General features: G+C 37.5%; 1 protein-coding gene across 3 annotated transcripts in view; it reads right to left on the reverse strand.

Annotated features, from left to right (window-relative positions):
- Window positions 1-7,751: 7,751 nt before the first annotated feature.
- LOC127448245 (E3 ubiquitin-protein ligase Midline-1-like) overlaps window positions 7,752-14,492 on the reverse strand; it is a 49,473-nt gene continuing 42,732 nt past the window's right edge. For all 3 annotated transcript variants that reach the window (XM_051710638.1, XM_051710640.1, XM_051710639.1), the window contains 3 exons: window positions 13,792-13,953; window positions 10,184-10,391; window positions 7,752-9,401 (listed from right to left, as the gene is read on the reverse strand). In XM_051710638.1, coding sequence (XP_051566598.1) covers window positions 9,053-9,401; window positions 10,184-10,391; window positions 13,792-13,953 — 719 coding nt within the window. In that variant the 3' untranslated portion in view covers window positions 7,752-9,052. The remainder of the gene's footprint in view (window positions 9,402-10,183; window positions 10,392-13,791; window positions 13,954-14,492) is intronic.

Below are 14,492 nucleotides of genomic sequence, written 5' to 3' on the forward strand. Positions count from 1 at the left end.
ATTTCACTGCTGATTTGAAATATGTTCTTTGATTGTAATCTTGACCAACCATTTTTTAGATTTTTGGTCTTCCTCCATTTAAGTAGATGGGAGCTGCACTGGCATGACTGGAAATAACCTCCCGAGAGCGTTCCAAATATGGCCAACAGTGGACTGACTTGCTAGAAAGACTTTGTTTATCCTCACATCATATTGATTTTTGAAATTTAAGTGATGAATTTTTTTTTCTTTTTTCTTTTATGAATTCATTTTCAACAGTCATCTAAATTTGATGGACCCACATATTGATTTAAATGTGGATATAGACATAATTAAAATAGGAACGCTGTACTTTAAAGGTGCACTCAGTAACTTTTTGCTCGTGTCATCTTGGACTTACAGTGACACCTAGTGGTGTGAATGCAGCATCATTCAAAATCAACAGTTTTCACTTAAAGATGCCATTGTACAAATTCACTATTCACAATCAGCCATGAGAGTTACTGTGATTAAGTGAGTAGTATTCAGCTGGTCATGTGATTCTAATATGGCTGCCCCCATGAGGGCGCCCCTGCTCCATGTAGAATCAAACAGCTTTTATAAGGTTACTGATATGACTGGAGTCTTCATCTCATGTGAGCGCTCATGATTTTATACATGTTTCAAAATTACAATTCACTTCTTTAGGAGTAAAACTTTTTTAATGGAGAAAAAATTACTGTGCACCTTTAATTGACTAATTTTTAATGCTAGCATAAATATACATTTTAATCCAGAATTTTTAACATTACATTTATTTTTGTTTTAAAAATGTAAAATATCTGAAAATTACATTTTTGTTGCACATTCGAGCACCGAAAGATACATTTGCCTGATCTAGAGTCAGATTTTCCCTTCTCAGAAGTAGTTAAGATTTTAATCTGAGGTGGGAAAACTGATCCTAGACCAGCAGTTCTGATTAAGAAGTATTATGATTGCTTTTACAAGGAATTTCAATGTCTGAGTACTTTTTAATGTCATCATATTAGAGACAAGTGTTCATACTGATATTTGGGCAAGCAAATTTATAATTCCACGGAAAGACATTATCTAGCCTTTTTTCATTCAGAATTATTTTATTTTTTTAATACATAATATAACTGTTACACTGTACATTAAAACAAAATGTACAAACACTTAAAAATATTATCAATAACTGTTACATGAGTTTGAATAAGCATTTAATTGATATAAATGTTACACAGAAATCTTGCTAATTCAAAAATATTTTTGCATATCAAGACAAATTTTGCCCCATCGTTATTGCCCTCAGATCTAGACTTTATCACCTGTGGAAGTCTTTTGCCCCTTGATTTACAATGGATGCCTTGGTGCTGTTATTTAACCATTAAGTTAAAGTTTAATTATGAAAGAATGTCTAGTTGCAATCTTTATTGTTATAGAAAGGCAATTCATTCCTTATAGATTAAACTAAATTTGATCAAACTAAACAAAATTTATATTAGTGACAATTTTTTCACATGGCACATACAGTATTTTCAGGTAAGAAGTTGGGAGGAATTTTCAGCACCCTGACAAAAACTACAGGATTTGGAATTGAGAATTCTCAAACAATAAAGGGGTCTAATTGATGTCACAATTGGGCCCTCATTCTGAGAGCTTTAATTTGCTGGTCTGACTGTTGCCCGGTTCCATTCTGCACAGACACATAGACAGAAGATGTTCTGCCTGTATTTACTGTGTGTATTTATTGACATTGACAGTCATTGCGTTCAGTGTTCTATCATGGCACTGTTTCAGACTTTTCTTGGATGGCTTGGTCGCTTGAGTCACTGCATGTCCAGAAGGAACACAAACATGAAGGCACAGTGTGCTGAACAATGGGCCAGCATCCTGAAGATGGAGTCTAGATACCTGGAGCTGGAAGATCAGGTATCCACGAGGGCCGAGGGGAGGCAGGCCTTCCATTTGAGCACTATAGATAGGAATTACCGTATAAGATGCCGCCACATACTGGACAAATACATGCAAAAAGAGAGAGAAGAAAGAGAGGGGAAGAGAACGAGAAGGACACAGAAGGAGAGAAATGAGAAGGAAGAGAGAGAGAGACAGGATCCACAAGGGCTGAGGGGAGACAGGCCTTTGATTTCAGTGCGACTGACAGGAAGTACTGGATAAAGGGCCGCATGATCATAGAGAAATACCTGCAAAGACTGAGAGAAGAGAGAGAAGAAAAAAGTGAGAGGAAGAGAAAGATAAAGAAGGAGAGAAGGGAGGAAAAGAGAGAGGCAGCCAGGAAAGAAGAGAGGAAGGAAAAAAAGAAATGTGCATCACTTCCTTTTTAGAGAGGCCGATGAAAAGAGAGAGACAGCCAAGAAAGAAGAGAGGAAGATGAAGGAAAAAGGAAATGTGCAAAAGAAAAATAGAGGCTGAGGAAAAGAGACAGATAGGGTGTTTTTAAAAGAGAAAGAAATCGAAAGGTAGAAAGATGAAGGAAGACCAAAAAGACCAAGACCAACTCTAATGCGTGTTGAGGTCAAGCCCCTGTCGCCTTCTGAATCCCTTGATTCACTTGTATCAGAATCATTGGTGGATCAAAGGGCCTCTCTTCAAATTACTCCATCTGTCGAGATTAAATCCTTGGCCAGATCTACCTCTCTCAAATCATCAGCAGAACCATTGGAGGTCATACAGGTTTCTCAAAAGCCAACTCCACCCCTGCCCGGTTCTTCAATCCACAGGTCATCAGTGGCAGAACGAGTGGTTGTTCAGGTGGCCTCTCAAAAACCTATTCGAGCAGTCATCAAGATGAAACCCACAGTGAGTTCTCCTGTCCAAAAATGGACATTGGCAGAACCAGACGTAGGTCAGATGACCTTACAACACCAAATTTCACAAGCCATCATCTGTAAACCCTCAGCCGGTTCTCCCTCTGTCAGATCATCAATGGCAGAACCATTGGTGGATCAAAGGGCCTCTCTTCAACTGACTCCAGTTGTCACGATTAAATCTTTGGCCGGTTCTACCTCTCTCAAAACATCAGCAGAACCATTGGAAGTCATACAGGTCTCTCAAAAGCCAACTCCACCCCTGCCCGGTTCTTCAATCCACAGGTCATCAGTGGCAGAACGAGTGGTTGTTCAGGTGGCCTCTCAAAAACCTATTCGAGCAGTCATCAAGATGAAACCCACAGTGAGTTCTCCTGTCCAAAAATGGACATTGGCAGAACCAGACGTAGGTCAGATGACCTTACAACACCAAATTTCACAAGCCATCATCTGTAAACCCTCAGCCGGTTCTCCCTCTGTCAGATCATCAATGGCAGAACCATTGGTGGATCAAAGGGCCTCTCTTCAACTGACTCCAGTTGTCACGATTAAATCTTTGGCTGGTTCTACCTCTCTCAAAACATCAGCAGAATCATTGGAAGTCATACAGGTCTCTCAAAAGCCAACTCCACCTCTGCCCGGTTCTTCAATCCACAGGTCATCAGTGGCAGAACCAGTGGTGGTACAGATGGCCTCTCAAAAACCTACTCCACATGTCGTCAAGATGAAATCCGTGGCCGGTTCTTCCATCCTAAAATGGACAGTGGCAGAACCAGTGGTAGTTCAGATGACCTCTCGACATCAGACTCCACCAGCCGTCAACAGCAAACCCTCAGCCGGTTCTTCCTCTGTCAGGACATCTATGTTAGAACCATTGGTGGATCAAAGAGCCTCTCTTCAACTGAATTCAGCTATCAAGAGGAAATCCATGGCCGGTTCTATCTCTCTCAAATCATCAGCAGAACCATTGGAGGTCATACGAGTCTCTCCAAAGCCAACTCCACCCCTGTCTGGTTCTTCAATATACCGGTCATCAGTGGCTGAACTAGTGGTGGTTCAGATGGCCCCTTGAAACCAAACTCCACCAGCTGTCAAGAGCAAACCTTTAGCTGGTTATTGCTCTGTCAGGTCAGCAATGGCAAAACCATTGGTGGATCAAAGGGCCTCCCAAAAACCAACTCCACCATTCGGCAAAATGAAACATGTGAACGGTTCTTCCTTCCTAAAATGCAAAGTGGAAGAACCAGTGGTATTTCAAATGGCCTCTCAACACCAAACTGCACCAGCCTCTAAGAGTAAACCCTCAGCCGGTTCTTCTTCTGTCAGGTCATCAATGGGAGAACTACTGATGGATCAAAGGGCCTCTCTTCAACTGACTCCAGCTGTCGGGATAAAATCCATGGCCAGTTCTAACTCTCTCAAATCGTCAGCAGAACCATTTCTGAATCAAAGGGCCTCTCAAAATCCAGCTTCACCAGTCATTAAGATGAAACCTGTGGCCGGTTCTTCTGTTCTAAAATGGACAGTGGCAAAACCAAAGGTAGTTCAGATGGCCTCTAAACATCAAACTTCACCAGCCTCTGAGCTCAGACCTGCGGCCGGTTCTTCCTCTCTCAGGTCATCAATGGCAAAACCATCGGTGGATCAAAGGGCCTCTCCAAAAAACATCTCCACCAGCCTTGGATATCAAATCTCCAACTGGTTTCTCCTTCCACAAATCAACAGCAACAGAAGAGTTTAGTGGTTCCGCAAAACCCATCTCCGGTGCCTGATGAAGTAATATCCCTGATACCTTCTCCATCCCTTGGATCACTAGGAGATCTTCTCAGCCAAATTCCGGCTGAGGTGAAGCCACAGTCAGCCTCTTCATCCATGTTTGGGCCACTTGCAGAACTCATCTTACTGGACAGTGACGCTGAAGAGAGCGAGTATGTGGAGTACACAGTAGGACGCGCTCTCCCAGTGAGATTGAGGAGGCCAAACACCAACAATGGAAGAAGGATAGGATGAAGCGTGACAGGCTCTTTGGATGGATGGAGAAGGAAAGTAACGACGATTAGAGACTGGAGTCCTTCCTACTCTGTGTGATTGTCTATCTCATCTACACCTGTCTACAGTGACAAATGTCAAAGTGAATGGCGACTCTCCCCTCTGATGTCTCCCCATATGCATCTGTGCAAATAAAAGTGCATATTTAAACCACCTCCAAATTTCTCTGTGTAAATGAAATAAAATGTGCAAATGAAATAAAAAACTGATAACTGTTTTTAATGATGCAATTATAATAGTAATATTGAACATAAAAAAAACAATGTTTCTTAACATTCTGCACTTCTGTAAATCATGAAGAGGAATCATTCACTTAAAAATGAAATTTCATTACATTAGCCTCAGTCACCATTCACTTTCACTGTGTTTTTCCGTAAAATAAATGTGAATGCACGGTGACTGAGGCTAACATTCTGCCGAACATCTCCGTTTGTGTTCCACACAAGAAGGTAATTCATATAGGTTTGGAACAACATGAGGGTGAGTAAATGATGACAGAATTTTTATTTTTGTGAACTATCCCCCTTTTTTTTTTTTTTTTTCAGGTTTTTTCCACATTTTTAAGTAAAGGCAAGCATTCACATTGATAATGGGACAAACAATTTTAATATTCCATGCTAGGACATTATTTACAACTTTTTCATTCAGCAAAAATATTTGGAATACAAAATATAACTGTAGCACCATGTTCTAACCAGACGCGATATGATAAGATTCCTACGACAAGCAACTTGTCAGTCCAAATGTAATGTGAAAATGCTCCGCAACGGAGCACAGTCAACATTATTTCAACATTATTATTCAATTAGAACATATTTGATGTACTGTAAAATGTACAGTTATGAGGAGCAGGATTTTGGACTGGCACGAAACCATGAAACAAAAAGTGATCGAAAGGAGCTTTTATATCACGTCAGGTCTGGTTAGGACACGTAGTAACACTGTACATTGAAACTAATATTATAAGCATTATTAAAAAAAAAAAAAAAAAAAAAAAATCTATTTGAAGATTAAAACTAAACAGGGCATTAAAATCAAAGAACTCATGCTTAAAGTGCAGCTGGTGCTATTTAATCTGCAATAAGACATTTTTAACAAAAAGACATTATTGCCTTATTCAACTGACCCTGAAAACATTTGCTTTTGTGCTTTTGGTTGGTCTATTCAACGCAAATCTCGGGAAAACATCCTGAGGAGAAAGGGAGGACAGTTTAACATGAAAGTTAAATTACTGTTTGACTATAAATTCATTTAAGGATATTTCCACACGGTGACATTTCCGTGGATCCAAAAAACAAAACATTAAATACAATGTCACAGTTTTTTGCAGAGTTACAGGACAAAGGTCAGATAATTACAAATAGTGCAAGTACAATCTATGGCTATGTTCGGAGGAGCATACTATCATACAACTCTGAATAATTCTGCAGTATGTAGTATGTATAATGTTTCCAGTATGCAAAGTTTCTGGTCATAGAATTGAATACATGTGTGATGACTTACTACAGTTGCTAAAATGTGCAGTATGCAACCAGTGCACACTACATGCAACGGCATACTAGCATAATACTCTTAACTACTTCTGCTGTATATGGTATCTTTTCCATACTATATCAAACAATGCAACATGCTCAACTTCAACTGTGATATCAACATCCTTTCTTGACTCATTTGATGAGATTGCCCAAAGTGAAGACTTTTCTACACAAATGTGGATTAATAATTCTAAATGAGTGTTTTTATTTCCTAGACGATAACATGTAATGTGATGAGGTCATATGACAACAATGATGGAATAATGCATTCTGTTTTTTTATAGCTTTTTAAACAAAATAGTAGACAGTATTTCCTGCACATTATTCAGTAAGTAGTAAGCTAGTATTCCATTCTGAACACAGCCAGTGTTCCAGTAAGCAAAGAAAAACATCATACTACTATTAAGGACCCACAAAAGCGCAGAAGAGCGCAGAAGTCTTACAAAGGTCAAGAATCAAAAACAATTAGAATGATTCAAAGTGCTTGATTATGGAACGCAAATGAAGTATATTTTTCCTTTCAAGTAAACACAAATTCATATCTGACCCTGTTTACTTTCTTAATGCATGTTCCTGGTCTTATTGTAACTGGTTAAATCAATATAATGTTCGAAATGTGTCAACCGGTAGGAATTGGAGCATCGTTTCTATCGCGGTAATGCCACCGCATGTTCCAAATAATTGGTTGAGCTACAAATATTCATTATATTAAAAGCATTATAAGGGCTGAACGATTTGGACAAAATGCAAAAGTGATTTTTTTATTTTATTTGTCAAAATGTAATAATGTTTTGCCTGTGCTCTACTGCCGATAGAAATACTGTTCTAGAATGGGTGAGTCATCTTAAAAAGAACCAAATTAAATAAATAAAACATCTTCGCACCTGTTCAATGTGTACCTTTTTTTGTGTGTGTGTGAAATGGTCTCAGCACACTTTTCATCATTTTTTTTTTAACCCAGTCAACATGAATATTATATACTGTAATACATAATAATAATAATAATAATAATAATAATAATAATAATAATATAATAACAACTATAACTATTATTTTTAATTAATTATTAATTATTAGTAGTAGCATTATTAAGCAAAAAAAATATATTTCTGTAATACATTCCTAATAACTTATTAATAAACCAAATAATAATAATAACTTATTCTTAAGTTAAGAAAATATTATTATTATTGCATAATAAAAATAATAATAATAACTTATTATTAAGTTAAGAAAATATTATTATTATTACATAATACAAATAATAATAATAACTTGTTATTAAGTTAAGAAAATATTATTATTATTACATAATACAAATATAATAATAACTTATTATTAAGTTAAGAAAACATTATTATTATTGCATAATAAAAATAATAATAATAACTTATTATTAAGTTAAGAAAATATTATTATTATTGCATAATAAAAATAATAATAATTATTATTATACAATAATAATATATTTCTGTAATAATTTCTTAACCTGCACGTGACTTTCCACTGCAGTCCAGTTAAACCCTCATGCTTTTATTTTGGCGGAAAAGTCAATGAAGACATTTGTGTTTCGTTTGAAGTTGAGCTGACAACAGCCTTTTACTGCGTTGAAACGCTCTCATCTCTCTTTCTGTCCACAAAATGTGGTGTCATGGGGTTATTTTAGATTTGTAAGTGGAATTAGGCAAATTCATACAATTACATAATTCTGTGCACATGAGCGCAGCACAGCGGGCAGCACATTCAGACTATTTCATTTAATTGCAGCCTTCACGGTTTGATAATCACACTAGTTCATATCATGATTTTGATTTTGATTAAACGTTCAGCCCTAACCATAATGTTATTTTGATCTGTTGCTCATAACATCTGTCTGCAGAATTTCACTGTGCAAAGGTAAATGTGACCGCACCTTTACTACTTTCCTATAGGCATCTGTTCTGCTGCAAACACAGAAGAGAAAAGCGATCGCATTCAGTCAATTACCCCAGGAATTATAAAATAACCGGCAAAAATATATATATATAATTGTTTTATTTTATTAATAATATTATTATTATATAATTATATAATTATATAATATATATATATATATATATATATATATATATATACTATTATTTATTTTTTTGCAATGGGTATGGCATTTCTACTGTAACTTTGGACATTGTTTTAAATCATAATGGAGTTTTCACAATTTTATTTATTTTTGAAGCACTTTTTATAAAAATGCGTATACCATGATATATATTGTTATCGGCCAAACATTGAAAAAATATCACAATATAAATCTTTGCTAGTTATCCACCTCCCAACACACACACACACACACACACACACACAATTGTCTTTGTAATCTTTGATGAAAATGTAATAACTTGCTCCGCCTTATCATCACCAATCCTTGCATTTCAACTTCGCCCCTCCAACCACCCTCCATTCTGTTATGTAATTCCCAGTTTTCACCATCCATTCAATTCCTGATGGATAAAATAAAGTACCATCCCACATTTTCTTATTCAATATCCTGTTTCACCTGTAAAATCCATCGCATTACAGAAGACTTTTAGTGACAGTCCACTGAAGAGGTAAAGTTATATGGGTTTGGAACAACATGAGGGTGAGTAAATGATTGCAGAGGATTCATTTTCAGGTTTTCGTTTAGTCATGGGGGTCACTGATCTCTAGGTGGTCTGGTATGGGCAGCCCAGTGAGGACAGTCAAGCATTTGTTCCAGATGCTGAAGACGGGACAGATGGGCTGCGAGAAGGTGATGTCAAACGTATACAGGTGTTGCGTTCCAGCCGCATCGTAAAACGCTAACGAACCCGAGTCGTAGTCAAGCAGAACGCCCAGACGGCGCATGCGAGGAGAGGGTTCGATTGGAAACTCTTTACCATTATGCCGCACTGCCCATGACGTGTTGCATCGGCAGAGCACCCATGATGCCGAATCCTTACCAACCCATGTGTGCTTGGGAGCTGATTTGTAGGCAATACCGATGGCAAACCTTGAAGCAATTAGAGAAACAATGACATAAATAATAGATGTTTTAAAGGAACAGTTCATCCAAAAATGTTGTATATTGTTATTTCTTCTATAAAACACAAAAGGATTTTTTTTTTCAGCTTTATTGCCATAAGACAGTTTATAGTGACTACATATGTCCAGCTCCAAAATGCACACAAAAGCACCATTAACGTTTCATAAAAGTAGTCCATACCACACGTACACTTTATTCCAAGTCTTCTGAAGTCATATGATAGGTTTGTGTGAGGAACAGACTGAAACAGACATCATTATTCACTGATATGTGGAATGGAGAATGATATTTGAGATCTGGAGTGGAGGGGTTGATTATCAGTGAATAACGATATTAATTTCAGTCTGTTCCTCACACAAAGCTATCCAATGACTTCAGAAGACTTGGAATATAGCGCATGAGTCATATGGAATATCTCTGCAGTGCTTTTTTGGAGCTTGACAGACAAGATTATTATGAACTCTCATTGCGTTGTTGTAAAGATTCTTCCTAATGTATTCCAAAAAAACGGAGCGGAAAATATAACCGCATACAGCTTTGGAATGACATGAGGGTGTGTAAATAATGGCAGCATTTTTGGGTGAACTACTTCATTTACATGTGCATTTAAGTTTGTTTATAATCATAAACGTTTAAACGTGCAATCACATCCCATAATATCGTCATGTGGCATTGAATCATACTGTAACTTACATATCACTGAATGTAAATAAGATTAAAAAAAAAAAGGGTTAGGGTCTGCATTTTACCATGTGCTTCCTCCAATCAGAACTTCCCAATAATGTCGTCCACTGTCAATGTACACATTCCCAATGACACCATAGTTCCCAGTGCTGCTGAAGCGGTCCTGTGCGTGGCTTTTCATGGACGATGTCTCGTCGCGCTCCACAGTCAGACTGTCATGTGATACCTTTAACTTCCTGTGGGCGGACTTCGGGTCGAGCTTAAACGGCTGACCTGTCAATCAACATCAACTACAGTCAACAATGCAATGCAATTTCATCCATTGCATTAACCCTCTACTAGGTAACAAACCGATTTTATTTTATTTTTTTCACTTTAAAAGCACATGATGCACTATAATGGTTAATTATGAAGGGATAACTTTGAATAAACCAATAAAAAGCTTTTTCTGGCATGCTGCACTGGATGAACTGTGTGGGGTACTAAAGCATTTTTAATGATTTTCATCCTTCGAAAATTATGATTCGCACTTCTGCATAAACTTCATTTTAAAACATTTTGATTAACCGAAATGGTTTCTATGTTATGAGGAATTGCTTAAATGCCTTTGTTGACAAGAAGCAACCCTGTTTGACAGTGGAATGAAAAGGATGCAATTAATATAGCCATTGTACAGTAGTGAATTAGATTTGCATGTTTTAAGTATTATCAAAGTATCTTCCTTTTTAGTATTTGCTTGGCATTTAAATAAAATTGAAATATAAAGGTAAGCTAGGACAGGGTTTCTCAAACTGGGGTCTGGGGACCCTTCAGGGGGCCAAAAAGCAGTGTTAGAAAACAAAAATTTAGGGGAAAAGTGTGAAAAATGTTAATATTATTTGATATTGGGGGCCTGGGTATGTCAGCAAGTAAAGATGCTGACTATCACACCTGGAGTCACGAGTTCGAATCCAGGGCATGCTGAGTGACTCCAGCCAGGTCTCCTAAGCAACCAATGGGCCCGGTTGCTAGGGAGGGTAGAGTCACATTGGGGTAACCTCCTCGTGGTCGCTATAATGTGGTTCTTGCTCTCGGTGGGGCGCGTGGTGAGTTGTGCATGGATGCCGCGGAGAATAGCGTGAAGCCTCCACACGCGCTAGGTTTCCGCGGTAACGCTCAATAAGCCACGTGATAAGATGCACAGATTGATGGTCTCAGACGTGGAGGCAACTGAGACATTAAAACAATGACAATATTAAAGCCACTTAATTTCACAAATGTCTTTATAATATGACTTTTATTAATTTTCTCACAAAGGGGGTCACTCAAGATTAGATTACTGTAATGCATTACTAGGTGGATGTCCAGCAGGTTTAATAAATACACTTTATTCAATCATAAAATTCTGGCCTGTTAACAATACCGAGAATATCAAAATCCACAAAAGGAGGGAGATAATTTTCATATTTGGCTTCTAAACTATGGAGTCTTCCTAGCAGTGTTCGGGACTCAGACACACTCTCTCAGTTTAAGTCTAGACTGAAGACTCATCTATTCAGCCAGATATACACCTAATTTATCCCTCAATTCATAGCTATGCTGCTTTAGTTGGGTCTGCCGGAACCGAAAACACTTCCTGATGTCTGATTCCCACTGTGTCGCTGAGTGATGATGACCAACTGCAGCATGTGCCGGCCAGACTTGACTTCAGTCTACTAAGACAGACTTCACAGAGGATGAACTGATGCAAACTCAAAGACATGGGATTCTTCATAAGCCACTGTCTGAAGCATGGGCTCAGGATGGAGTTCACCAAAATTACCTGCCATCAGCTTCCAGCCGGACTGCAATGCTCCTCACTGAATGATACCTATATCAACTTGTTCAAAGGAGGGACATCACTCTCTTAAACTACATAGAAAATGAATTAACCACTAACAAATGCCTTCATCGGCCCAAATTAAAGGACAATGCATCTACATGTATTTCCTCAGTTAATTCGGGATGACTTCAAGGACTTTAACACTAAAACTTATAGTTCATATAAAATCATTTTTGTTTAATCATTGACCCACAACACTTACTTAGTTTACTAATATTAACCACTAATAGTTCTAAACATAAATAACTAATATTGGCTTTATATTCATTCATTTTCTGTAATAGCATAATTTCATGTACAGCTGCTTTGAAACAACGTTGTGAAAAGCACTATACAAGTAAATTTGACTTGACTTGACCCGCAAGGGGATCATCATATTTGGGGGTTCTCGGCCTTAAACAGTTTGAATACCCCGGAGCAAGGAAACAATTCCATTCGATTCTGTAGCAGTCAAAGTTTAGTATTCTGAAATCAGTAAAAGTGGATAATCACTCAATTTGAACACAAATATTTAAATAAGAGAAAACCTGTGGAGCAGTCTCCCTTCACAGAACTTAACTGTGTTCGTTGTGGACTTTTATTATTTTATACCATCTTTTTTCATTGGGGTTTGCCGTTTTGATTTCCTGTGTTTAACGAATGGGCGTAACCATTAGGGAAGCGTTGAGATATTTTACGAAATCGTAATTTAAATATTGTATGTTTTCATGTGCAATTATTATGTTTATTTTATCCATCCTATTTATTGCATCTATTTTTTGGTTTTCATTTGAACTCTCGTTTTTATTCTTGTTCTCAGATATTCAATTCAACACACTGCTTTTATTTGCACAGATTTGCACCTCTGTAAACCAATTAATAACATCTGGAACAATACTGCTTATTGATATGGTGTGATTCTCTTTGTGACTGCCTTGGTCCCTATCATACAGTCTTTCATTATGTTTTTCCATTGTCATACAGTGATGCCCCCAAATATTATTTTTCAAAATGTGATTTCAGTAAGGTCTAAGGGTGGGCAATATGACAAAAATCTTATATCATGATATGAGAAATTTTCACGATTATACAATATGGTAACTTTTTTCTGGAAAATCTATAAAAATTGGTTAATATATTAAATAACCATTCATAATATTCTTTAGCATAATTCATTTCTAAATGGTGATTAACGAGTGATTTTGTGAACCAACATTAAAGATGTCGCACCTGTTTTAATAACAAGCTCCTTTTAATTTTCTTGATCAATAATTCATCAAATAATGATGAAATGATGGAGAAGTACAGATGCACGATGTAGTCAAGCACACTTTCGGCATGTTAAAAAGATGATCCAGATGTCTGGATCACAGTGACGCTGCACAGATCACGTTGGTCTGCTGCATCTCCCGCTATATCGCTCAGAATAGCCCTGCAAGATCACAACTGTGCGTGCAAATTGCATTCAGCAACAAGTTTGTGGGTGCTTTTGCACCCTTGCCTGATCTGCATAATTACTTAAGTGAATTGGGTGCTAAACCAGCACGTGCAAATAACTGGCGCTTTTACCGGCTGCGATATATTACCCCCTTCAGTTTCACGTGAAGCCCTGCCCACTGATGAATACGCTCACGCCACCCTGAAAGGTCCATTTATGCTGTGCAATAACAGTGAATCAAAATGTTGTTGAGCTTTCATGATATGTGCTATAGAGAATTCATGCATGCATCTTGATGCAGATTACAGTTAATACAGTCATTAGAGGCTAATCTCGCATGAAAGCATCAAGCATTTTAACTAACACAGACGTCACAGAAGTAAGTGCATACTTACTGTTGGTCTTCAGTTTGCCTGGTGCACTGCTGCGGCTCCCGGCCTGGTTTATGGCTTTCACAATGAAAATGTACTTGGTTCCACTCTGCAGCCCGTGAACAGTGTAATGATTCTGTTTAATGTTGGGAACAATCATCCAGCTATCCATCGAGTTACACAGACCTGGAGCACCAAAAACAGAAACTTACTGCAAAATTAAAACAAGGGAAAACTTTCAAACTTTCAAGCTCCTAAAAGGACCAAAAACACCATAAAATTTGTCTATAAGTCATCTGATGTCATAGGATAGCTTTGTGTGAGGAACAGACCCAAATGCAAGTCCTTACTCATTGAAAAACAACAGTTTTCATGATACATTTTTTTTTAGGTGCACTATTCTTTAAGTATGGTGTGGCCTTATTTACTGTGTAAGCTTTTGTGTCTCTGCAGGTATTGCTGGCCTTGTAATCTTGATTCATATTGTACTACATGCCCAATCCATGCTTTACAAAAGAATCTGCTCCATTTCCATCATTTCCACAGATGTGGCGTGTTGATACACAATTGGATGACACATTTTCATGGATTCTTGCAGAATTCTGTTGTAAAAATGTTTATTTCTGAGTCAGAACATCAAGTCCTCCGCAGTGCTTTTATGATGCGCTTGGTCTATCATACAATTATAGCATGATTTAATCTGATTTTTCACTTTTCAGATAATG

The sequence above is a fragment of the Myxocyprinus asiaticus genome, chromosome 11 (assembly GCF_019703515.2).
Source record: "Myxocyprinus asiaticus isolate MX2 ecotype Aquarium Trade chromosome 11, UBuf_Myxa_2, whole genome shotgun sequence".
NCBI classification, from domain to species: Eukaryota; Metazoa; Chordata; class Actinopteri; order Cypriniformes; family Catostomidae; genus Myxocyprinus; species Myxocyprinus asiaticus.